The sequence below is a fragment of the Artibeus jamaicensis genome, unplaced genomic scaffold, assembly GCF_021234435.1.
Source record: "Artibeus jamaicensis isolate MK-2021 breed Jamaican fruit bat unplaced genomic scaffold, CSHL_Jam_final scaffold_916, whole genome shotgun sequence".
Classification (NCBI taxonomy): Eukaryota; Metazoa; Chordata; class Mammalia; order Chiroptera; family Phyllostomidae; genus Artibeus; species Artibeus jamaicensis.
Genome location: NW_026522059.1, coordinates 29250397 through 29277579, shown reverse-complemented (window position 1 = coordinate 29277579; position 27183 = coordinate 29250397). Strand labels below are relative to the sequence as shown.

The 27183-nt window shown below is 39.9% G+C and overlaps 1 protein-coding gene across 1 annotated transcript in view; it reads left to right on the top strand.

Moving 5' to 3' along the window:
* Positions 1-26892, top strand: part of LAPTM4B (lysosomal protein transmembrane 4 beta) — a 59325-nt gene extending 32433 nt beyond the window's left edge. Inside the window, exons 4-7 of the mRNA XM_037131084.2 lie at positions 702-824; positions 4409-4507; positions 9011-9106; positions 25702-26892. Of these exons, the coding sequence (XP_036986979.1) occupies positions 702-824; positions 4409-4507; positions 9011-9106; positions 25702-25779 (396 nt within the window). The 3' untranslated portion in view covers positions 25780-26892. The remainder of the gene's footprint in view (positions 1-701; positions 825-4408; positions 4508-9010; positions 9107-25701) is intronic.
* The last annotated feature ends 291 nt before the right edge of the window (positions 26893-27183 follow it).

Genomic DNA, 27183 nt, shown 5'->3' with positions numbered 1-27183 from the left:
TGAAATAAGCTGGGCCTTCAAGAAATTCAGACAGAAACACGTGGTCTGGAAAGGGACTCTTACAGTGTTGCTCTAGCCTCATTTGGACTAAGTGTAGTGAATAAGAGGGCTTCAAGCAGGGCCTGTCGGCTAGATACCCACTGTGTCCCGTTGTTCCTAGTTGTCTAACGAGAGCTTGCCCGCCAAGCGCATTCCGCTTGTCCTCAGCTCCCTTAGATCACTCATTCTCACTTCTGAAACCTAATACCTCACCACCCCTTTTCTTTTCTTTTGGTCCAAAATGTTGTAATATACCCAGTGTTGCCTGAATTCCCCATGAGCATGCATTAAAATTTTAATTTTTTTTCCTGTTTAAAAAAAATAAGCTGGGCCTTTTCCTCCATTCCTTACATGTATAATCTGTACCATTGTCTGAAAGAAGTGAGGTGTAGTCATTCTCAGTTTTCTATAGAATCTTTGGGTGTTACAATCTCTTGTTAATATTATGTAGTACTAGGAAAACCAGTACAGTCTCAGACATGTTTGCTGAGATTTATTTGGCTCCTTCTGTTTGGCTTACCTTGTCATCGTGGCCTGGTCTAATGAATTGCTCTTCTTACATTTCCCTGTAGGTTAAGAACAGATTTCTCTGAATTAAAAAAAATAATGTTCTGTAATCTTAAACACTTGAACATTAACATCATATTTTCTCTTCTGTCTAGCAACATGCTGCCTGGATCATTCCCTTCTTCTGTTACCAGATCTTCGATTTTGCCTTGAACACCTTGGTCGCCGTCACTGTGCTCGTTTATCCGAGCTCCATTCAGGAGTACATACGGCAGCTGGTACGTGGCCGCCCCAGCTGCTGCTTCTCTTCCTGCAGGAATTCTGGTTAAGTAAGGGACACAGAGGTATTCACATAGACATGCACTCATATTAATTTGTGGTTTTAAAATTTTTATCTGAGTTACTGATTAGAGATTTTTTTTAATGTTATCTTAAAAGGTGAGATTTTTTTCTTAGAGTGCTTTTTGTAAAAAAACATAACTTCCTCAGATAAGTTGGTGGCTGTGGTAATGATATTAGATGCCCCTACCTAAACTAGTTACTAATTGCCTTATTTTTGTAAAATGTAATTTGCTCAGTTATCAGCAAAGGATAGCTTTTTGCCTCTGCTGTTGTGTGGGAAAAGTAGAACTCCACTGTATGTTGCATCCCAAACTTGTTTGGCCACAGAATGCGTTCTTCCCCAAGCACTTTTTGGGTTTTGTTTTTGGACTAGTTTTTCTTGATGTTATTTGTTACTATATGTGTGAATATTGATAGCTGGGTATTAGAAAATTTATGGAGGGTGTGACATTAGACTACTTTTGTGCCTTTACATTAAACATTTTTTTTAAGATTTTATTTATTTATCTTTAGAAGAGAAGGGAAGGAGAGAGGGAGAGAACTACCAATGTATGGTTGCCTCTCGTGTGTCCTCTGATAGTAACTGGTCTGCAACCCAGGCATGTGCCCTGACTGGGATCCAAACCGGTGTCCTTTGGTTCGCAGACCCACGCTCAGTGCACTGAGCCACACCAGCCAGGGTTTAAAAAACTATTTTTTAATGTATTGATTTTTAAAGAGAAACATTGACTTGTTGTTCTCATTTGATGCATTCATTGGTTGATTCCTGTATGGGCCCTGACCAGGGATTGAACCCACAGCCTTGGTGAATCAGGATGATGCTCTAACCAACTGAGCTGTCTGGCCAAGGCTTGTGCCTTTACAGTTTTAACCTTTGTGTTTTAAACTGTGAGTGTGTCTTAAAATTCAGTTTCTGCAAAATCTTAGAATATTTTAAATGGAGAGAAGGTTCACTCTGGAGATTTTAATAGTAGTCTCCGAACATGGGGGAAGGAGCAGGGTGGTTCTGGGAAGGAAGAGATGAGACTGGAATTTGATGTGACAATGGAGGTTAAAGAGCTCGGTGGGGAAATGTGTGGGTGGAGGGAAAGGAGGAAACGGGGCAGCAGAGGTGTGTGATCTTGTGGAGTAGTGCCCAGACCAACTGGTTCTCAGCGGCCCTAGACCGAAAAGCCTCCAGTGTTTAGTTCCTTAAGAGTGGCTTCTAGGTGGTTGTTGTGGATGCCATTTTTGTTAGTCATAGCTTCTCTGTGGGAAAACAGGTCTATGTTTCGGTAGAACATTGTGCCAAGAAAATTTTTGTGTATTTCCCACGTGCTAAATTTATGTTATTCCTTGTGGTATACCTGTTTGTGCATGAGGAGATTTGTACAGGGTGCAGTGAAAATTGGTTTACAGTCGTGAGTACATGAAACACAAAATTTATTCTTGTATAGTACTTACTGTATTATTTTCCATATGAACAAACTGTAAACCTACTTTTGCTCCACACTGTATATGACCAGCAGATTGTACAGAATCCTCTGTCTTTAAAGCCTTGTGGTTTTGCTCTGTAATGATAGCTTGGTGCTGGGATCAACCTTGGAAGAGTGGAGAAGTCCTTATCTCTGCATCGCCTGTCATGTGAGGGGGCTGAATATATTCTGTGCTACAGCCCACATATTGCAGAGATTTATGAGTAGGAGAGCACAGAGCCTAATATGTAGGCAAGTGCTTAGAGCACTGAGAATATGACCTAGACTTTGTATTATATATACCCCACACTGTTCAGTCACTGTACTCGTTTGATTTAGAGCCGCTAGTAGTAAAATGATAATATTGGTAATGCTGACAGTACTTTAATAATCTCTTTTTAAAAATCATCTACTTTTATCTGTAATCACAAGTAAGTATGTTCTACTTAAAAATCAGTTTAGGCTGAAAGAGTGAGGGCTGCAGATGATCACAATGCCTAAGAGACAGTAATGAAAAGATTGTTAAAGAGCCAGTGATTTTAAGGCCCTGTTGACAGGTTGAGATGGAATGAGTCCAGAGAGGCTGTTATCTGAGAAGGGTTGGGGGAAAGCACCCACTAATGCTTGTTCTGTTTATGTGGAGTCTCATAAAATGCAGTTAAAGTGAGCTGTGCATGTATGTTTATGGGTCTCAGCTGGATACAGAAACGATCTTCACTTTTCTGGGGGGGGGAGAGTATGAAGATCTTTATGGAAAGGTTCACATACTTCCATTTTAATCCCCACCCTTTTTAAAAATTATTAGACATAGAAACAATAGAATTTCATGTTGGCCTTGTGAACAGCAATTGGTTTTATTCTTACGCTTTATGATAAGTACTCAAAAACCCTTCCAGGCTCCAAGGGAAGGGATCAGTTGATCACAAAGAATGACTTAGATTTTATTTCTCAGATATTTTACCCAAAGTGAAAGGAGACTCTAAACATCACTGAGGGATGCTCACCCCGGGAGGAGGGGCCAAGCACATGAGTCATGAGTTTTCTCTGTATTCTTCTTGAACATTTGGAACTTCTTTGTAGCATCTCAAAATACTGCTGATGTGGAATCCAAACTGCATAGTTTGGCTGATAAAAAAGAGATCAAAGGTGTCAGTGCGCACTGGGCCTCCTCCCTGCACACTTAATTCAGCCAGTTGAATGCAAGGCTGTGCTCGGCACTGTGCTGGTGCTTCGTAGTAAAGCTCTGTCCCTCCCACTAACCACAGTAGCCAATTTTGATTGTCCTAAAAAGGTATCCCTGACCTGGTAGTTCAGTCAGTATGGTCAGATGGCAGAATTTGATTATCTTTTTTCAATGCAATAAATACCTCCTGTTATAAGAGATTCTGCTCTTTGAGAAGTACTGTCTGCAAAATGCTATATAAAGAAGACACTATTTTAATTGGTTTCTCCCCCTTGCCTTGCACAGGCTCTTTAGAATGGTTCAGGATTTGCAGGAAATCCAAATATCAGAGGTATAGAAAGTCTAGTGCATTTTAGCCCTAGCTGGTGTGGTCCAGCGGATTGAGCACTAGCCTGTGAACCAAAGGTCATTAGTTCGATTCCCAGTCAGGACACAAGCCTGGGTTTCAGGGCCACGTTCCTGGCTGGGCATGTGAGAGGCAACAGATCAAGTATCACTCACATACTGATGTTTCTCTCTCTTTCTCCCTCCGTTCCCCTCTCTAAAAAAATTAATAAAGTCTTTAAAAGAAAGAAAAAGACTACTGACTGCGTTTTAGCTTTTTGCATAGTTGGAAGGCAAAGGTATGTTTTCAGGTCTCATTCATGAATCTTCCTCCAGTTTTTCTTTTCAAGAGTTGTTGCCTGCATTATGAACAGATCAGTCCATCCTTGTCACACCATTTGTAGCCTTTTCACTAGTAGAGGTAGGCTAGAAATTTTGTGGGGGTCTGTAGTAGCTCTCTGCTTCAACTGTTTTCTCATGGGCATATCTGATTAATGCCTAGGGAATATAATCCTGAATGATTCATGAGATTTGCTAATGACGTGCTTTTCTTTTGCAGCCTCCTGATTTTCCCTACAGAGATGATATCATGTCAGTGAATTCTACCTGTTTGGTCCTTATTATTCTTCTGTTTATCAGCATTATCTTGACTTTCAAGGTAAGAGTGAAGATTTTCTTTACTGCCAGAAAATTGTAGTGCCAAATAAGTGAACAAACTTGAGTCAGCTCATTCTCTTGCTTCTCTGTTTTTTGATTTTCTGACAGTTCTGTTCCTTCTCTTATCTTTGGGCGAGATAAACCCATATTAGATTTCCACAGGCCAGTCTGAGGGTGTTGGAAAGTCTAATAGGATGAGAGTAAATTGATGAGATGTTATGCATTATGTAATATAGATTAATGCTATGGCATTTATTACAACGTTTGTAATTTGTTTTTAAAATGTAATATATTTTGAACATCATTCTATAACAGTTTATTGTATGAGTTTATCATTATCTAATAAATTACTTAGTGTTGGACATTAAGACAATGTTTACCTTTCCAGCTGATATTGCTGCAGTGAGTAAATTTAAATACATCTTCTGTATACTTATGCCTTCCTCAAGATACATTTTTTAAAAGTAGAAGGTATGCATAACTTGAAGGCTTTGATAGGTTGTCAAGTTGATGTCCATACGAGGTGAAGGACGTAGCACCCCGTCAGCGCTGTTTCCTCTCACCCTCGGCAGCTGAGGGCTGCCCTTTCTCATCTTCGTGAACCTGATAATAAGAACACCATTAGAACCCACATTTGTGTGCTGCTGAGTAGAAAATTCTCAAATGGTTGTTGAACTCTGAACTTTTAATTTTTAATAATCTTTCATTGTCTTTATTTTGACGTAAAATTACCCAAATCTTCAAAAATCAAACCTCAGTAAGCTTGAGGAAGCTGCATTCAGGAAGAAAAGTTATTTTAAATAGGTACTATGATGAAGTGAATCATTCAAAGAAAATGATTCCTTGCAAATCATTTGGGTCTAGAAAAATAACTAAATAAAATTTAAAAAATCATTTGGGTCTACATTTTTCCCCATAAAACATGCTGAATATATTGATACTGCATATATATTTTAATGGTCAGAGATTTGGGTGAGTTTTTTGCACAGATGCTGAGGCTTACCCACCTCTGCAGTGCCCACTCCCCTTTACCCCAGCTTCCTGGCTGCTCTGTCAGCCCAGATCCTGTCCTGCACCACCCCAGACTGCCCAGGCTGCATGTGGCTTTGGCAGAGCCCTTGGCAAGAGGCCACAGACTCTCATATCCATCCCACTTATTATAGTTGTCTTTGAAGGAAAGACTCCCCTTTAGCTTTTCCCTGGTTTTGTTGCCTCTCCCTTGTCTTCATATTGTGTTTTTGTGTGTGTGCCAGTTTTTATCATTTTTATGTATAGGAAGGTTCACCTGATGAAGCTACTCTGCCATTACCAGAAGCTCAGAAGTGAGCTTCTCATATGTGAGTGCTGAAACTTCCCAGTGCTCTTTAAAAAGGCATTTAATTCTGTAGGCATTTTCATTTGTATTGGAAATGCTTACCTGAGATTTTGAGTCAGAGGACTAGATTTAGCTTCTATCACTGCCATTTCTAGCTGTGACCAGAGGCTTGGTTTCTTCATTTACTAAAAAGCAGTGATAGTTAAGAAAACATTCTGTAGAGGGGTACTGTGAGATTCAAGTGAGGTGTAATGTATAAGAAGAAGCATTGCTCATTCATTTATTGAGTAAATATTTATTAAGGGTCTCCTTATGTCAGCCCTATTTTAAAGTACTGAGGTTTGGTAGTAAATAAAAAATTTACTGTGGTGCTTTTATAAATTTCAAAACAGTGTTAATTATCATAATGAAAAGACATCGTGCAAATGGTCCATAACTCTTATTTCCAAGTCGTGAGAAATGTGTACTTGTTTTAATATTCATTTATTTACGTATCTCCTCTACTTAACTAGATTTCATTTCCTTGAGAACATAGACGATACTTCTTTTTAATTTTATTTATTTATTTTTAAAAGATTTTATTTATTTTTTAGAGAGGGGAAGGGAGAGAAGCATCAGTGTATGTTTGCCTCTTGCACTCCCCCTACTGGGGACCTGGCCTGCAACCCAGGTGTGTGCCCTGACTGGGAATCAAATTTGCAACCCTTTGATTCACAGGCCAGCATTCAGTCACTAAGCCACACCAGCCAGGGCTATACCTTCATTTTTATAGCCCTCTTAGTACTAAGCTGATACCTCACATATGGGGACTCAGTAACTACTAGTTTAAAAAAATATGGATATATTTGTTGTGTTTTCACATATGAGTGTACCCCCATTAGTGGCTTTCACAACCTAAATTTGCTGTTACTCATCGATAAGGTTTATCAGCATGCCGGCTCCCTGCGGGTCAAAACCAGGACATGTGTCAGTTCCTCTCCTTCCAAAGACAGCAAAGGAAGCTGTGCTTACCTCCTAGCTCTGCGAGTACATGATGGGCATGATTTGTCAATGCAAGCTAATTTGGGAAATACACTAAATTCTCTTTAGCAGGTTACAGAAATGTCAGATAGGAAATAGTCACTGAAATAAGTCACTGTGTTTTTAGAGATGGCAGGCCAGAGGTTTTCCTCTTGTTGGAGTGTTTCATGAGTGCGGACTGTGGGCTTGTGAAGTCCCAGACCCCAGGCACTTCCCCTCTGCTGGTTAGCCCGTCCGGTACAGATTTGTCACTTCAGAGACCTCCGTTCAGGAAGAGTTCTTAAAGATTGTTTAATGGGTGACTAGTCATGTGATATAACACATAAGTAATATGTTATACATTCTTTTTTTATTTGTATTGAAATTCTCAAAAAGTGGGGCCTTTTTTCTCAATAAAGATTGAGTAAACTGAAGGTTTCAGTAAATTAAATATATTGTGTGCATTGGTCAAGAAATATGCCCTTTCCATCTCTTTCTTTTTCATTGTTAATAGCTTGAGATTATTGCTGTTCAGGAAACATTTTTATAAGGTAGCATTATACATTTTCATCTTACTTAATGTGAGAAGTAATGACCAAATATGCATGCAGCTTAAGATAGTGTTCTCAGCAGAGTGTGACAGAATATTTTACCTCACTCCAGTAAAGTGCTGACAGGCACTCCTTTTGTCCTTAAATGTCTTTTTTGTAAAACAACTTTATTGAGATGTAGTTCAATACTATAAAATTTCCCCATTTAAAGTATATAATTCAGGGGTTTGTAGTATATTCCTAGAATTGTATAATCACAGCTTTGTGCTTACACAGTATAATTTTAAAACATTTTTATCATGTGTCATTCACCTTTACCCCAACCCCTACTTCAGACAACCACTAATCTCCTTTGTCTCTGTAGGTTTGCCTATTTTGAATATTTCACATAAATGGAATCATATATGTGGTCCTTTGTGACTAGTTTCTTTCTCTTAGAATGATGTTTTCCAGGTTCATGCATGTTCTATGTAGCATATATCAGGATTTCTTTATTTCTGAATAATATGCCACTGTATGGATACACCACATTTTGTCTATCCATCCATCAGGTGATTGTCATTTGTCCTGCTTCCACTTGTTTGGTATTGTGAATATGCTACTATGAACATTCATGTGGTTTTTGTGTGGACATATGTTTTCATTTCTCTTGGGCATGCACCTAAGACTGGAATCACTGAGTTATATGGTGACTCTGCTTAACCTGTTGAGGAACTGTTTTCCAAAGTGGCTGCACCATTTTGCATTTGCACTGGCAATGTATGAGGATTTCCCTTTCTCCATATTTTTAAACTTCTTTTAATTAAAGAATTTTAAAGCTAGAAAGGAATTTTGAAATCATTTAGTTCTAACCCAGTTGCAGATGATTGAAATAAAAGTGCAAAGAGTTCGTAGTTCAAATGTCTCCCATAAACTCATGCTTTATTTCTAAAATGTATTATTCTGGACATTAATTTGAATATCATCTTTGGATATTTTATTGTAAAAATGGAAATGCTTTAATAAATATCATTGACTGTTTAACAAATGTACCTGCTGTAATCCATTTTTAAGTTATTTATTTTTAGAGAGAGGGAGGGAGGGAGAAAGAGAAGGAGAGAAACATTAATGTGTGGTTGCCTCTCGTGTCCCCCTTTAGTGGGGACCGCAACCCAGGCATGTGCCCTGACTGGGAGTCAAACCAGTGACTTTTTGGTTTGCAAGCCTGCACTCAGTCTACTGAGCTACACCAGCTGGGGCTGTAATCCATTTTATAAAAATTGACTTGTTAATAAAATCATAGATAATCATGTAGAATTAAAAAATCCCAAAGACACAGAGTTTAAAATGTGGTGAGAAATAGCTTAATTATTGTGTAAATTTTGGAGCAATAAATGTGTTTGGCAATTGCTACTACCTTTTCTTAGAATTTCTTATTCTGCTTTCAGCCCTCCCCTCCCACCTTTATCACCTTCTGGGGTAGTGTGATAGAATAGGGCTAGAGTAGCACCCTTTGCCAGAAAGTTACTGTACCCAGTTAGAGTCACTATATTTATAATTTATGTGAATAAAACTTTTGTAAATGGATTTATTAATGCTGATATTTGAAATTTTCTGAAGTTTGAAAACCAAAGATCTAATAATCACTACTCACTTTCAGGGTTACCTGATTAGCTGTGTTTGGAACTGCTACCGATATATCAATGGCAGGAACTCCTCCGATGTCCTTGTGTATGTTACCAGCAATGACACTACGGTAGGTGCCAGTCACTCATTGTGGAGGTCTCCCCACATTGGCTCTGCGATGGCTCCTGAATGTTTCTACTGTTGTCTACTTTTTTCTTTCTAAGATTCTATTATTTTTTAGAGAGAGGGGAAGGGAGGGAGGGAAACTTTTTGTATGCTCCCTGACCAGGGACAGTACTTGTAACCCAGGCATGTGCCCTGACTGGGAATCAACACTGGCAGTCTTTTCCCTTTGCGGGACGTTGCCCAAATGAGCCACACCAGTCAGGGCTGTTGACTGTGTTTTCAGTGTTGTTGAAACATACTCAGGAATTGCTTAGGCACCAGGGGATTTGTAGTTGAATGAAATATGTTTCATTTTCCTCAAAGTTTATTGAAATCCAGATGGCTCAACGTCTGGTTTATTTTAAAAACTTTTACAGATAGAAAATAGATTTACCTTCTTCATATTTATGTATCATAAACCTGAATTACTAAACCATTGTATGTAATTTTGAATAGTATACTATCTCACTTGACATGTGAAATTAAACCTAGAAATGTGATATTACAGGTAGAGAAATAAGAATGATAGAGGTTTGTCTTTAAAACTTGCCCTGCATATGAAAACCTTAGCAAGAGGATTTAGATGATCTCTGTTGTATAACTAGTTGTTCATGCTTAAAATTTTTTAAAAATATTTTATTTATTTTTAGAGAGAGGGGAAGGGAAGGAGAAAGAGTGGGAGAGAAACATCAATGTGTGGTTGCCTCTTACATGGCCCCCACTGGGGACCTGGCCTGCAACCCAGGCATGTGCCCTCACTGGGAATTGAACCGGCAACCCTTTGCTTCACAGGCCCGTGCTCAATCCACTGAGCTACACCAGCCAGGGCACCATGCTTAAAATTTTTAAGCTTCAAACATGATTTTGGAAAACATGTCTTCACTGGAAGAGTCCTAGAAATCATTTTTACTTCACATAAATTATTTAAAACTGTCTGGCTTGTGGTGATATAAAAGTGTAAGTCCACCAGGTACTAACCTCCCCGTGTGCCCACCACCTTCGCATTCAGCACAGCCTGACGCAGTGCCCTCCACGGGGACCCACCTGCTCAAGAAATGACTGTGAAAAGGATGGGGATGAGTGTGTGGGATGAGTGAACATGGACACTACTGCAGGGGATAGAATGGACAGGACAGCTGCAGGGTAAATACCAATAGTGTGTCAGATCTAAACTAGGACAGAGGTTTATATTTTGCTTTGTGTTTTAAGTTCTGGGGACTTGTTCACTCTGCGACCTTACTGAAATAATTTCACCTGTCCTCACCTTTATTTCCCTGTGTATAAACTTGGAATAAAAGAACTTCAAACTTTGTATTAAATATATAGTTTCATTAGGAGATAATGAAAATAAAAAATGTATTTTCCTTCCAAATTAAATGTTAGATCCTCCTATAATTCAGAAACAGAAAATGTCCGCACTGCCCTAATGCCGCTACTTGATTTTGTGTGGCCCATTCCATTCCCCATTGCACTGCCTAACTGCATACATGTGATGTGTAATTTTGACATAAGGACTTTGTCATCAACAGAAATCAAAAATATTTTCTGATACAAAGTTGTTGCAGATATCTGGAAATATTGTTTATGCTCATCAATGCTTGAAATTGTAATCATTAGTGTCACTGCTGGAGTTTGATATTTAATGTTGTAATAAAGAAGCATATCTATTGCTAAATACAGCAATAGATAGGAATAATCTATTGATAGGTAGGTAGATAGATAGATGCAAGCTGATATTATTGAGAACTCTCTAGGGTTTCTGAGGGAAAGTATGTTATACATGAATGGTTTTCCTAAGTGCTCACCAAACATTTGTTAAGTTGAACCAAGTACATGGGCAGTGGTTTTAGAAGAGCCTGGGCCGTGATCAGAGGCCCAGAGCCCAGCATGCTCAGGTGCCGAGGAGCCCTGGTCAGGTCTGCAGAGCTCTGTGCGCTGATTACAGTGAACACGAGTCTGCTCGGCCCTTGAAAGAAGTTTGCTTGTGTCAGTAAGTCTCTTTAAGGAAGTTACTTCAAAATTATTAAAAATTTGATACAACTATTAAAGAATTTTTTCCTTCTCAATTTCTGGGTATTTAGTTATCTCTATGTTTCTTTCTTAAAATCTGTGTACATTTATTGTCCTGTTTAACCCATGAAAAGTCTAAACAAAGTTTGAGATTTTTGAGTGTGAAGAGCCATAAAGTTAATAAACAAGCAAGATATGCCAGAACCTTACCCTAAATATCATGATATGTAGGACTCATAAGGCTACAATATTTTAGAAGTTTCTCAGAAAAGGTAATGTCCATTTTGCATGTATTTGCTTTGCTATACCTTTGATGGTGGTTTTTTTACAGTACTTTCTTAAGAGTTTTGTTTTTAATAGAAGCAAAGGGGAAGAGCTAAAAAGATACACATTGTGTAATACACTTTGTTTTATTTTTTATAATCGTTATTTATTTTTCGGTTACAGTTGACATACAATACTAGTTTCAGGTGTACACCTCGGTGACCAGACACCACAGAACCCACCAAGTGATCATCCTGAAAACCCCGCACACACCTGACATCACACATAGCTGCCGGAATACTGTCAACTGCTTTCCCTTGCTGCACTGCCCATCCCCACTGTCCCGTAACAACCAGTTTGCACCTCTTAGTCCCTTCACCTTTCCCACCTCTCCTCCCAGGGTGCAGTGCATTTCAAATCAAAGGAAACTCTGAAATTTGTAAAAAGTCCCTAAAATACATCTAACTAACTTTGTACAGGAAATATTTTTCTCCCTTTGAAAGATTCAAAATTAAGTATGGAGTAACAGCTAAGTTTTATTTAGGCTAACATAAACTCAGAATAGTTGTACTTTTTAATGGGATATCCCAGCTCTTCTAATAATAGGCCTCTTTTCTTCAGAAAGGGTTCCAGCTTGGCAGGAGTTTGTAGTAGCTAGGATTTGGGACGAGGGACCTAGTGCCAGCCGGGCTGTTTGCCATTGTGCCGACAGAAGATACCAGGAGGTTACCTGACTGTAGTTGCTGGTCGTTATCTCCTCAGTCATTCTGTATCAACTTGCCATTTTTAAGATAAGGAGACTTGAGTTGCTGCTGATGATGTTACTACTTTGTCACATTTCCCAGTGAGCCTTTTTTTTTTTTTCCTTTTTCTGAAGAATGGTATTCTTGGGAAAGAGAGATTTATCATTTCTCACAACTCAGTTGCATGGATAGTTCGTTCCGAAACACAGGGATAGATCACCAACTTGAAGTCTCAGCTTTCTGACAGCATTTAAATTAAAAAAACAAAAAACAAAAAACATAATGGTATTGTGATTATTTAAAAAGCATACTTATATATAAAATTATTAATATAAAATGTGCAGTAAGTGCTCAGGTTTCCAAGTGTTTCATAAATGTCATAATTTTTCTAGTAGTTTATTTGAAACAGGATCTGTGGAGCAATACAGGGGTTGGCTAAAGTAGGTTTACAGTTGTGAGTATGCCATACAGTTTATTTTTGTATTATTATTCACTAATAATTGTATTATTTTCCATATGAACAACTATAAACCTACTTTGCCTGCTCCTGTATGTATTTTAAGTTGCTATAATTTTTGGTTAAAGAAACTAGTTTGTCCCACAGACCAAATTTTTATGATTGTAGTCCTTTGTATTTCCGGTAAATTAGATCTTGAAGCTTCCCATATTTATGTTCCCATATTCTCACTTTTTTTTCAAGATTACTTCACAGTCGATTATTTGTTCTTCCACCAGGAGGCAGATAATATCTGGTTGATTCTCTTTCTGGGATGACCGCAGCCATTGCTACCTAATGCCTAGATTCATTGATTCGTTGGGGGTCACATTATGATGACTTCCTGTCATTCCTTTTTCATTTATTAGCTGGAATATTTCTATAAGGAGATTTCCCTCCTATACTATTTGGTTACCCCATGGTATTTGTGATGTGGATAAATATACTTGTTTTTGTTCTATTTATTTATCAGAATAAAGGTATAAAAGTTTTCTCTAAAAAGCCAGTACATTCTAGTTAATACACTTATTTGTGCTCAGTTGGAGCCTCTTTAGGTTGGTGCCCAGATCTTCTGACACCGTCTTTGACAGCCGCCTTGCTGTTTGGTATGAGTGACAAGGCACTTCGCCTTCACCGTGCACGCTGCCTGTCCCAGACCTGAGCCAGCCATTTCTAAAGCAGTGCGGCTTCCTTTGGGTGGATACTCATCTGCAGTTCTAGAGCTGGAAAACAGATTTCTTGTTCTTTTCTTTCTTTCTTTCTTTTTTTTTTTTTTTTGAGGCAGGGTTCTTCATGTTTAAAGATTGTTTTAATAGAAGTAAAGGAGTTAATACACATATATACTGGAGTCTTACTCTGAGTTTCTAAATGGGATTGGAATGATCTAGTTTTATCATTTTCCCTGGTGTCCGTAGCTATATTAAGATCTTCATAGTGTGTAATAATGTATGCTTATCACTTGTCCACATGGTTTTTTTGAATCTTCTCAGACAAAATAACAGGTTGTGTCTTTCACTTCCTATCAAGTATTAGGCCAGATGGCTTTTCTCCCAAGCTGAATAGTCCCAGGGTGACCTCTGTGGAAAGATACTGGGGCGCTTGTTGGCACAAAATAAGTGTGCTTTTTCCCCTCTAAAACAGTATACATATTACTAGCCAGACATATACTTTCCCAAATAGATAAGAGTTATTAGATACTGGAGGTCATTCTGTGGGTTAATCTCTCCTCCAGTTTCTCAACTAAATCCCCACCCCCCCAGCCCCCCAAAAAAACCACACACACAAAACCCTTTTGAAAGGAATGCCAAAGATTAAGGTCACAGACTCTGTTAGTTCTTAATGCCTTAGGGTCTTGGTATTTGGTTCATGACACCCTTAGGTAAAAAAAAAAAAATTCCTACCTGTTCATTTCAGTAAGTAGTCAGGTCCAGATAAGAGTAGTGGCTAGTATAGTGTCTAACAGTTGTTGTCCTTGAAAATATAAAATATTGTAAGGTGGTCCTTTGAGTTACCAAAGCACACGGTTGGGTCCCCTAGGGAGATGCAACCGTCCTTTCAGAACATTGTTGTAGAATTTACATTCTGGATGCATAATGCTAATACCACATTCTCTCTCCTACCTCCATCAAAATTTGACATTAAAAGGAAAAACATATTAAAATACTAGCCATATACATTATAGAAACAGATTTCTTTCATATTAAAATTTATGCAGTTGAGATTTTAAAAATGATTTTAACTTGTGCAGTTTTGTTTTGCTAATAGTATCCAGCATTTAGTTAAGTTCAACAGTGGAGGGACCCAGTTGCTTTGAAATTGGGGCACTTTAAAAGCATTGCAATTAATATTTAGTGAAAATATTGTTTAAAGTTATGATTTCAGATAAAAGAACCATAGTCTTGGTAATGTTAACTACTTGGCAATTTCTTACTACTTAGGGGTAAGAGGAAAAGTTTAAACTTGATGGGGTCTGCTAAGCCATGTCATATGGTAGGCACTAATCCTGGTGAACATTATATATGGGTTATTGTTTTGACTTCAGAAAGTATTTTGCTATGTGGGGTCTTTCTTTGAGTCTGACTGCTTAAAAAACACAGTAAAAAAGTCAGCGACCTGGTCAAGGCCAGATTATCTCCTCAGCGGCCATTTTCTAACAGACTTCTCCACGGGGCCTGAAATTAGTTACAGCTGACTGACCCTGGGCTGTCAGAACGCCACAAATTCTCAGTTGACCAGGAGGGGTTGGGGGTCGGGCTGGGATTTAGTAGTGTTCTCAGTGATTTAAAAAAAATATTCATAAAAAATTTCACTGTATTTTTTTTCTGTTGCTTTAAAAAATCAGGTTATTCATTATTTTCTTAGGTATAGGTTGAGTATTTTTAGAAACAAGTTTTGACTAGGTAATTTTACTGTCCACTGTACAGAGGCCAAAGGACAGGGAATGAACAAAATTGAGGGTTCAGTTCAGGAGATATATTAATAGTTAGACTTCAGAAGTTCCTTCATACCTGAGAAATGACCGTTACCAAGGTGAAAGTATAGTCATCTTGCAGATTCTTTAGGATAAAGTTCTAACTTTCTGACACGGTGTGAAGGGTCTTCACAGTGTGAAGGTTACCAGACTGGCTCTTAAGATCTCTTTCAGTTCTGGAAGTTTCAGATTCGTGCACATTAAATATACATCACATACAAAACAACTCAGCCCCATGCATTTTCTTGTATCTTCTGTGTGCACATGGCTCTAACACAAAAGTGTTGTGGGTGAGAGTAGACTGGATGTCCCCTGAGATTTCCTTCTGAAAGCTTTTCCCTGCTTCAGTGTAGGTTTCATGGTTCGGGGTGACAGTGAGTGATGTTAACTTGGCTTTTCTTCCTTCCATCAATAAAATACAGCATTTAAAAATTATATTCTAATCTGCTAGAAATTATTTCTCACCCATAAAATGTACCTGTTATTTTACCCAGAGAACGTCTGGGACAGTCACATCAACACGTAGATATATGAAGAACATGTGTATGTACATACATACATATATGTATGTGTGTATGTATATATGTATATATATAAATGTTTATTCAGCATTGTTTTTAATAGCAAAAGTATCCAGTCTCATCTGGAAATTGGGGACTAATTTGGTTAGGTAAAGATATATCCACTTGATAAAATGCCTTTATTGCTATAAAAATTATGACCAGTGTAACAGCAGGAGAAAGGATTATATTTTAAGAAGCAGAATATGGAAGTTTGTGTTTCAGTTACAGCTATGGAAGGAAGAACAAAGCTTATAAATACAGATTAAAGTATAATAGAAAATTAAGCACTTGATTTTGTTGGATGCTAGAAATCAAAATAGATATTTCTCTCTATTAATGAGAGGGAGGTAGGGAAGTGTATGGGGCAGGGGGAACAGGTGAGTGGGAATCTGAGGTCAGCAGTTCTGACAGTCCTCCAGCCCGAGTGCGGCCTGTAGAAGGGCCGGTGTGGTGTAGAGTCGTGGGGGAGATCTGTGCACAGTGCGTGGTGCAGCACACTGAGGCCTGCTGGCAGTGCAGAGATGCAGCTGGGGTGCCTTTGATAGGGTTAAGGTGGTGAGAGATAGCCCACAGTTCATTTCTCCTGTTCCCTCAGTAGTTAAATTAGATGTTTTTATATTAGATAAAACTACAGGATTCTACAGATAGATTTAATTAGATGCTATTATATAGGTATATGTGTATTTAGATATAGTTACTTTTGATATGTTTATGTAAATAGTAGATATTTAAGTGCTCAGAACCATTTTAACTTGCAATTTGGGCTGCTATATTATTTTGTTATTTCCTGCCCAAATATTTCACTAGAGAAATTTTTGACCCAATTTGAAAGATTGGAAGTATGAATTCTATATTATGAGTACACTCTAAAATCATTTGAATAGCTTCTCTGCTGAGAATTAAGATAGATACTAACTTCTATCATATCAAGTGAGAACAGTTCATAGTAGTTTTACAGTGAACTGATGATAAAAATCATCTGTCTCATTTGCCTTTGGAAATGATTCCTCATTACAGATGTAAGGGGTTCTCACTAGAACTCCCCCATGTTTGTTTCTGATCTTCCCATCTTCTGCTCTGGTGGACTCACTGGGTACAGATGCAGTCAGTTGTAAACTGCACCATTGTTTAGGTACTTTTTGTGAGGTGCTCTTAATTACATAGCAGGGCCGAAATTCAGATGGTAACATGTACACAAATTTGTTCCTTAGAATTAAAAATATACAGGGGTGTGCAAAAGTAGGTTTATTGATGACAATAAAGAACTGTGTGCGGAAGTGTGCTTGAGTGTAGCAAGTAGACTCCAAGGATGTGCAAATACTGAAGGTCAGCAATTTGAACACTTACAATATTTTGCCTTTGTGACATTCTTTTGAGTTAATAAAAGTATTGTAATAATGATAACCTGTTGTATATCTTTATATATGAACTACTGCAAACCTACTTTTGCTCACCTCTGTATGGTTATGTGTATGTTTGTGTTTACTTACATTATATAGGTTGGCGTATCCAAAAGTGAAACAGTTATTCTGCATGCCTTAAAGATAAAGCCCAGACTTTCTGTGTGTGATTATCCTATCCCAAATGGTTATTTAATCTGTCTCCCCTTTCCTGTTGGGCCTGAGTAAAGGAAGCTCACATCTAAATAGGCAAATGTGGTGTGACCAATTTAAGATAAGCATTTAAGGTAAATGCTGCCTGTTTTAAACAAGATACACTGTAGACTATTAGGGTGTAACAAATGGTGAAGAAAAGGAAATAAATATTTTGACTTCTTGGGATTAATTTAAATGGACCTTTGGAAGACTTAAGTGACTCCAAGTGGTGAGATTGTCTTGCCTGTGTACTCTTACATCTGACAGTATCCTATCTTCCAAGCTCCAAATTCAGAGTAATGCTTCCTTGATCCAGGTGAAGGCAGACTTTTTCTGTTAAGAACTACATAGTAAATATTTTAGGCTTTGCAGGCTGTGTGGTCTGACATTAACTATTGAACTCTGCTCTTGTAGTGTGAAACCAGGTGTAGCTACGTAAGTGTGGCTGTGTTCCAATAAAACTTTATTTATGGATGCTGAAATTTAAATTTTATACAATTTTCACATAGCCTGAAACATTTTTTAAAACCATTTTAAAAAGTAAAAACCTGTCTTAGTTCACAGGCCACACAAAAATCAGGTGCCAGGCCAGACTTGGCCCATGTACTCCACAACCCCCCTGCCTGAGTAGAAGTTTAAGCCCAGGTTCATAAGCATTTGTAGGACAGGTATCTGAACCTTCCCAGGGAATTGAATAGCCGCAGCTTTCAGCCTAGATAAACCCCAGAGTAGAGATTTCCCTCCTGCGAGTGGGTTGGCAAACAGCAACCTAATCTTTTGGCTCTTTTTAAGAGTATCTTTTTCCTGAGAAACTTTAATTCTTCCATTTTTATTATTTTGCCTACAGTTCTAAATCAAACATATTTAACAAACTATAGTGAAAAATCAGTAAAAGAAGAATTTGCTTGGAAAATAATTGCTAAATTTTTGAAAACCAGTAGCTAAAGCTATAATGCTGCGTTACTCTCTTTCTTTTACTCAACCATTTGTTCTGTAATATCTTTTTTCAGTTTACTATCATAAAAAAGAAACATACACCTTCATCTCTGTATGTCTTTTTTCTCTGTATGTATGTCTGTCTATAATAGAAATGAAAACTTCATAACGCAATTACTGTCCATTTTGTCTTATTTCTGGGTTATTTTGACACTTCACATGTATTATTTTGCATTGTGTTCGAGACCCAAAAACATCTCATCCTTTCACAAATATATGGGGTAATACTAAGATTTGTTGAACATTTATCACATTTCATGTACTCTGCTAGTAAGCAGTTACTTGGGCTTATTTATTTCACCAACTTTGTGAGATAGAGATTATTATTGCCCCCAATTACAGATGGAGAAAAGTGAGGCTTAGAGAGGTAAATGACTGGCCCAGGGCCTCAGAGTTCGGAGGAGGCAGGCCCAGACAATCGACTCCACAGCCCAGTACACTCCAGTCTTCTCGACATGGTGGCAAACGTAGAAAAATGCAGTATTTGTTTGGCACACTGTTGTGAATATACTGTGGCTGAGAAGCTCTGTGCTTTCTGGCAGGAGGTAATTCTCTTCATTGGACCCCCCCTGCATTAGCATATAAGCTGTGTGCTGTTTCTTACCTTTCCCATTTCGGTTAGTGTGGTAGCCTCAGGACCTGGAACACAGTATGACCCACATTTGTTGATGAACAAATGATGCTTAATAAATCTTGTCTCTTTTGTATCTCAGTTGAAGGAAGAAGCTTAATAATGTATGTGAATCGTTACTGGCTCCATACGTACATCCCCCACCACCCAGTAGTCATCTCCAGAAAGAACTCGCATTGTGCACCTCACTTCTTGTCTTACCTGCCTGCTTCTTTCAGATTCTGGTGAATGGTCACAACATCCACATCGCCACCTCAGCCAGTAACTTAGGAGTCATCTTTAAACTTGTTATAACCAGTCTTCTAGCTTCTGGGCTTGGACTTTGCTCTCTCTTCCCCTTTTTCTTTCTGTTGCTACCAGATTGATCTAAAACATAAATCTGATTTTGTCATTCCTGTATTTAAAAGTCTTGAGAGGTTCTGCTGTTTATTACTGCAGCATTTTTCAACTGTACCGTCACTCCACTTTGCTATGTGACAGCCATTTGTGACTTGGGGAGCAGTATTTAAAATCCAAGTTTGCCAGTGGTTTGATCCCCCGCCCCTTAATCAACAAGAGCAGATTCAGGATTATCCCTACAATAAATCTGTCTTAGCTGCCTGCATTCTAGTACTTGCTTGAAGCGAGAGGGAGTGGAGCTCTGGCTTCATCTTGCCAAGTCCATCTTATTTGGGAAGCAGCTTTGAGGGACTGTTACTGATGTGTTGTCAGAAGTTGCTAAGATAGAAATCTGTATTTGAACAACAATTAAAAATTTTTTAAAAAGGTTGCTGCTCTTAGGAACTTTACCTTTTTTAAAAAAAATTATAGATTTTAGGATGAGAGGAAGGAATATACAGAGAGAAACATTGATTTGTTGTTCCATTTATTTATGCATTTATTGGTTGATTCTTGTATGAGCCCTGATGAGGGTCAAACCTGCAACCTTGGGAAGATACTTTAATCAGCCGAACCACCTGGCCACAGCTGGCACTATTGGCTTTCATGAATACTTCCATACCCTTGGCGTCCTACCTGCTACCCCCACCTCGGTGGATACCCCCAAAGAAAGAAAAATCTCCATTTATAGTGGTATTTATTTCCCCACATTTTGGGGGAGAGAAGTTGACTTTGTAAAATCCGTGTATGCCCATGGGATCCTTACGTATAAACATTACCAAAACCCCACATTCTTGCCCAAAATAATGAGGACCACTGGGTTCTGTAAAAGAAGGTTCCACTTTCCTGTCATTGATTTTTATAAGGCCAGTTGGGATCTTGCCTGTCGTTCCAGGCTCATCTCTTGTCACCCATCCCCAGAAAACTACCTACATCTTTACATGAATGCCCTGGTGTTTCATGACATACACTGCACATGTGCTTTTCCCCTCCTGTGATGAGCATTGCTCGGGTAGGATAGGGCATCCCGCTCCAGACTGCAGTCAGCTTCTCCACCTGCGCCTCCCTGGCACCTGGCACCACAGCTGGCCTGAGGCTGCTGCTCCGACGCACCTGGGGAAGGAGTGACTGGAAGGGGGTGGTGTTCCAGCCATACCTTACTCTGGATTTTGGAATTATAAGTGTGTGCACAGTGCTTACAGACGTGCATCCTGCGGTAGAAATGGTGTCTGTTTTGTCTCCTTTCCCATCACTCAGTTACTTTTGTTTAGAAATGTGAGAGGAGGAGATTGGGGGCAGCAGTGGGAAATCTGTTGTAGGGGGCGATGAATGTGTCGCCTCGCACCCGGCATTGCAGGTCCGAGGAATCACGAGCTGGCTCTTTCCAGAGATGCTTCTCTCAGGTCTCTGACTGACTTCCTCTTTACTTTTGGAATGCCATGATTATTTTTTAATTTTTTCAGTATTAATTTTATTTTTAACACAGTGTTACATGTATAATATTGAAAGATTTATTTCTTAATTGTCCTCTGTTTTCTTGTCCATCCTCCAAATTTCACCCAATTTTTGCCACTTTCAACTCTTACATGCTTCCTTTAGTATTCACCCATTATAAAATACTATGTCACACTTGCTAATTTTTTATTATTAACTTGAGATATCTTTTGACTACTTGTTGAATAGCATTTGTCTCTTACTGCCCTCCCTGTATTCTCTGAGGCCTTCATTTTCCTAATGTAGTCACACCAAATTTTTGGTCCCATCGTCTCCTTCTCATACAGTTTTTGTTTTCCCCCAGCAAAGGTTTGCCTTGTTTTTTCAGCTGCCAAGTTTGGTTTGTCCTTTTGTCTTTTTTTTGTTTTAACTTTTTACCTATCCCAGTCCTTTCTCTGTAGCTGTCAGATCTGTCAATCATTACCTGTTAACATTATTTTCTATGTTTGACTCTAAAACAACCTATGAGTTTTGTTTCTTTCTTGGGGCCTCTCTTACTGCTGCAAGATAGATGAGGTGCCACACAGCTGTCGTCCCCGGCTCTGACTTTGTTTTAACTTCCCTCACCCATATGACCACGTGGAGGGCAGCAAGCAGATTGCTGCCATGGTTTACCTTGTGTTTTGTGCCGCCACCCTCCCCCACCCCGCCCTGGACTCCGAAATCTCCAGGGACACTTCTTTGAGAATCTGGTGAAAGCTCTGAACACTCTACTCTCCCTGGGAAAATAACTGAACAAACATAAAACTTGGCATGTAATTTAGTGAATGTCTGAAGACATTTATGTAACTTCTATGCAAAGCATTTTAGTAATGTAATCCTAGCAACTATAGAATTCCGAAGGAGCCTTTAATGGCTTAACTCTAATAATACAGTAAAAGTCCAACTCTAACCAGAGTACCCAAACATTTTCTTTTTTACCAATAAATAGTTCTTCCCTCTTGAGCATTTTATTGTTTCTTAATATTTGATGGAATGAACAAGTTTCCCAAATTTTAATGAGCTGCGTATATATGGCCGGCAGGAATCACTTTTTTACTACCTCTGATGATAATTTTCCCCTCTCCAATTGTTCTGTATGTTGATGTAGCTAAGAAGCATGATGTTTCCCCTGGTAACGCTCTGAATATTTGTTGAGCTGAATTGAAATGAATGATAAGCTGCATTCCCACCAGCACGCTGTCACCTACCTGACAACGCCCAATTAAAGAGACAGTGTAGATAGACAGATGCTGATCTCCCTAGTGAACAGGGGCCTTCTGGGGTCACTGGCAGGAGGCATTTTTCCATCTGTGGAAAAGAGTTAATACCATTATGAAGACACTCTGTGGCTGAGATTCTGTAAAACAAACCTCCAGGGACTGTACTTAGATTAGAATTTGGTCATATTGTATATTGAAGTGTGGTGTGTGGCTGAGATTTGTAACATGTCTGTGTTTATCTACTCAGTGAGCAGCTGCTGTTTTTACCAGGCAGTGACTTGTGTTTCCATTACCATTAGTCCCCTTATATTCTCTGTCCCCTGTCAGTCACCATACTGACGTCCAGGTCCATGAGTCCTTTTTCCTTTTTGCTCCATCCCTCCACCCCCAGTCAAGATTATTTAGTCAGATTGTAACAATTCTTACTTCACCAGCCCTTCCTGGAAATCATTAATAATATTAACATCTTTTAGATTAAAAAAAGATGACACTGCCCCTTCAGAACTTAAAACCAGTTGGAGAGCTTTTCCCTGACAGGAGTCCAGGAGCCTGTGGAATGAGCCGCATGAAGGATGTTTTACAGTCGGCACTTAGTCCATGGTAATGCCATTAGGATGTTAAAAACTGACGTGAGGATGAAACTTTACATTTGAAAATAAATAGCAAGAAATAGTGACAAACAAAAGGCAAATTTCCAGCATTCTTTTTCCCTTTTCAAAAAAATTTTATGTTTAATCTTCTGTGAATGTGTTGGAGAATTTGACTGTTGCATTTTGCACAGGAAAAAAAGTTGGCCATGATGGCTGTTTTTTCTGCTTTTTCTGTAGCTCCACTATGTTTAAGGGTAATTTCTCCCAGGGTACTGATAGATATGAGTCAGGTAGTTGTTTAATGAGGTTGGGGAGCACAGTGCTGAGGTTCTTTCATGCAGAATTTAATATTCTGGTGCTGATGACAGCTGTTTCCCCTGGTTATAAGTTAACACTGAGTGTGTAGTCACTCACGCATGTGCTGGGGGCCCAGTTTTAAAGCCAGACATGCCACTGCAGAGAGGAGAGCGGTGGCTTTGTTGCAAAGAATACACACTTTTCCTCCACTAAGGGTGAAACTTCCGGGATTCCTAGTGGAGACACGGCTGCTGGGTACTGGATAAAGCTCTGTAAGGTGGTCACAGGCTCTCCGTGCTGATACCCACTTTCTCTCCGTGGCATGTCCCCTAAGTGTTCACCTTCACGGAGCCTTCGGTCCCCAGAAGGTGTTCTGTTCTCAAGCTTCCCTCCCTTACCTGTGCTCTTGCCTCTGCCTACACTGTCATCTTCCCTCTGCCTGATCCTACTTATCTTCCTGAGAGGACTCCCCTCCCCTGTCCACCCAAAGTACTTGTCCCTGTCTGTTCTTCCTGAACGTCTTGTCCACGCATTGGTCACGCGCAGGTCACCTGCTCCCGCTGGACTGTCAGTTCCTTCACAGACTGTGGAGTGGGTTCAGGTTTGTGTCACCGTCGCCGAGTGCCCTGCCATGCCCCTTGCAGATGGTTTCCTTCTCTGGGGAGAACACTGGGAGTGCTTCCTGGCCTTGGACAGGCATTTGTGCTGAGTGTGTTGTGGGTACTCCTTTCTGCAGAGCAACAATTGAGCACTGGCCTCGATGCTGTACCTTGGGTAATGCCTGAAGTATGAAGGACTTAGGCTACAGGCACAGTGCCACCACCACTTTTGGGACAGAGGCTGTGAAGCAGACAGGAGCGATCTCAGGCCTTGATCTTGCTTGTGTGGCCACTTCACTTCCACTTCTAGCTCCCCAAGTTTAGCCTGATTGGAGCTGAGTGTCATATGTAAATATTCCTCCTTTACCAGCCAACCCACTGTTAAGTCTTGTCAGTGGAGGGTGCTGGAGGAGGAAGGGGTTCTCTTCTGGCTCTGGTGTGCACCTGTGGAGCGTTTGGATCCTGTTGGCAGTGCCTCGGCGTTGGGGGGGAACAGTGCCAACCACACCTCCTTGACAGTCTACCCAGCAAGCACCTGCTCCCAGGCAGTTTCCAGGGCAAGTGGCACCTCCCTGTGAACAGCTTCTGGCAGCACCCTGCAGCAGCTTCCCAGTGTCCCAGCAGGTGGCTCCTGTACACCTGCCTCAGCCTGCTGACTGTGACTGTGGACCAGCTCTGGGCTGGTTCAGCCCCGAAAACTTCTCTATGGACCACCCCTCCAATGATGCTCAGTTCCCCGCTTTGGGGAGGGGACCCCTTTCTGTACTGGTTCTTCCCTTCGGCCCTCACTCAGCACTAATATCTATTAGAGTTCTGTCCCTGCCCTGTCCCACCCCTCTTAGCTCTTTCCCCTCCAATCCCATTAATAACTTTCTCTTTTCAAATTACTGGTGCTGTCTATCCCCAGACGGGACCCTAACTACTATAGATGCCTAGAATGCTGGGCTCCATTTCCCCACCAAATGAACCACATAGATTCTCTGTGGGACACCTGAGTGATGATAAGTCATTCCACCAGCAGCTTCTGAGTTCTTGCATTCATATAAGTACTGGACCAAACTGGGCTCTGCCTAAGACAAGCTTCAAGACTGGAAGAAGAAAGAGATAGGTAGTGAAGTATAAGTTGGAGAGGGTGTGTGTGTGATTGTGAGTGTAGGGATGACAAAATCTTAATATTTTAATTGTGTTGTCCCTCTAGGAATCAAAGGGTAGGTAAATGAAAAATCGATGAAATCGACAAACATTTACCACTTTAAGTGATGTCCATAATAGAAAGAGTAACGGAATGTTTTGTTTTCATTCTTTCCATTTGCAAATATTCTTTCTCTTTTCACAAAGCATTTGAAGTGGGTAACATTTTATTTCATCTCATCTGAGTTCCCAAGGGTAGGAACTGTGTTTTATTTTAGTTATGCCCACAATGCCTGTCACATAGTAGGCACATGCTAAATGTTAGTTGACTGATTAAAAGGTTATTTATACTGAGTTGATACTCTCTTTTTTGTTTTCTACTCTGAGAAAGCCCAAATTACTCAGTGTTTTCTTATGTTGACAGTTCATAAGCAATCACAAGTAATTGTTTTTGTACTAGAAATGTGAACAGAGAGGTTATCAATTTAGTGCTTGTTCTCATTTGTTTTTTTCCAGCCATTTACAGAGGTAACAGTACCTGCCATTGCAGGTGTGCATCACGCAGTGTATTAGGTACTGTATTTGTAGACCTGTCAGTCTGAAGCATCCCTGTTTTACAGACGTGGAAGTTGAGATTACATAATTCACCCAAGACCACCCTGACAAAGTATGGCTGAGCCAGGCCTTAGCTCCCGATTGAAGCCCAGGCCCTTTCGTGTTCCACTCCCATTTGGATGCCCTGTTCCTGTAGTCAGGTGCTTCCCCTACTTGTTTGTGCAGAGGGACGTAACACGCAGGAGCCCTTTGTCCTCTTCAGAGCTGCCACTGCCTCCTTTCCAGTCCTAGTCACGTAGCCCTCTGGCCTTCCAGGCACATATGAACGGGTTTGGAAAACTCAGAAAAGGCCAAAAGTCTCTTCCCATTTGCTTCTTTGAAGATTCATAAAGCCTCTCATTAAAGTCTAGCCACTTGCTGAAAAACTGAAATTGATACAGGTTATGGAAAACATTTAACTACATGAAAAGTCCAATTGAAGTTAAAGCTCAGGGTGGAACATAGGTGCACTTTTCAACACTAACCCTTGTCTTCTCTTTTTCTTAGGTGCTGTTGCCCCCGTACGATGATGCTACTGTGACTGGCGCTGCCAAGGAGCCACCGCCACCTTATGTGTCTGCCTAAGCCTGCAAGTGGGCAGAGCTGAGCATGACCTTGACTTTTCAGACAGCAGAGCAATAGTTCCTTAATTTCATTTCTAGGATGAGCTTTCTGAGCTTATTTGTTTCTGAAAGGTTCCAGTTTAAAATTTTTAACATTAAGTTGAAACCCTCTGTAGTTTTAGATGTATGCTTTAGCTGAGCACTCTGATAGGTTAACCGTCGAGTTCTTTCTGTAGGGATCGAGTAGAAGAGGCTTCCCTAGACCTCCCTGGGCTTCCTGGGCACTGAAACTACCCAACAATCCAGATGAACCTCGAGTCACAGAAGTCTGTCTAGTTTTGTACATATCAGACCCCCAAAAGTTGATGAGTTAGTCATATTTTTTTCTCTGTTTCCTCTTTCTCTTTTGAAAGTGTAAAATAAAATCAAAATTAGACACTTCAGTATGTAGAAGAAACCCTTATGAGAACAAGGATGTTAATTGTGAATCATTGCTCCAGTTAGGTAAATAGGAGTCCGTATATATGTATAAACAAAACAGGAAGTTCCTTTAGATCCTTTATGGCTTAAATTCAGTGACCATTTGAGTGTTCTGGCCAGGGTTAAATTGGGATCGTTGGACAATCCCCAGCAGTGCGGGAGCGGTCACTACTGTGGCTGTTCATGTGCACCCTGTTCTGAGGCCATGGAATGGCGTGTCGCGTCTGAGTCACAGGGGTGAGCTGATGTGTTTGGGCAGCGTGATACCTGGTGTTCCTGTCCCTGCCCAGGGCTGCCTTTCCCTGAGTGTTGTGCCCTGGCCTGATTTAAGGAGGACATCCATTTCACTCTGTCTTGTGGCATCGCTGAAAATGTGTTTAGCTAATTATATAACAGGTTTTTTTCTCTCCCTGCAAGGCACATCTTACTACTTTGAACTCCCAAGTATATCTAGTCATCTTCCAAAATGAGTGCATAGCAGTCTTCAAAAAAAGGAGGAGGGGTACTTTCCTGGAGGAACGCCCTTATCTTGATTACCCAAGTTCCAAGGGGTTTTTATATATTCGTGTACTCAAGGGTCACGGCTCTCCTGTTTGTTCATTTTCCAATGTGCTGTAAATGAATGCTTTTACGATTAAAGTGAGATTTGACCACACCCAAGAAAAGACTCTTCTGACTCTGCAATGATTGATTGTGTCGAGGGACCCTTCCCACTCACACGACTGCAGATGCACGTGGTTTCACTGCAGAGGAGCTTTACGGCTTGTCGCACGCATGCATTTTTTAATATTCCAGTGCTGATGACATAGAACATCTCAGGCCAAGAGAAATGAAGATTAATAGACTTGAGCTTCCAATGTTCGAACCCTCAGCCTCTACCAAGCTGTGTGTGCTCAGCTGTTTGCATACAACCCCTTTTTTTGTGTCCATACTACACTATTAATAA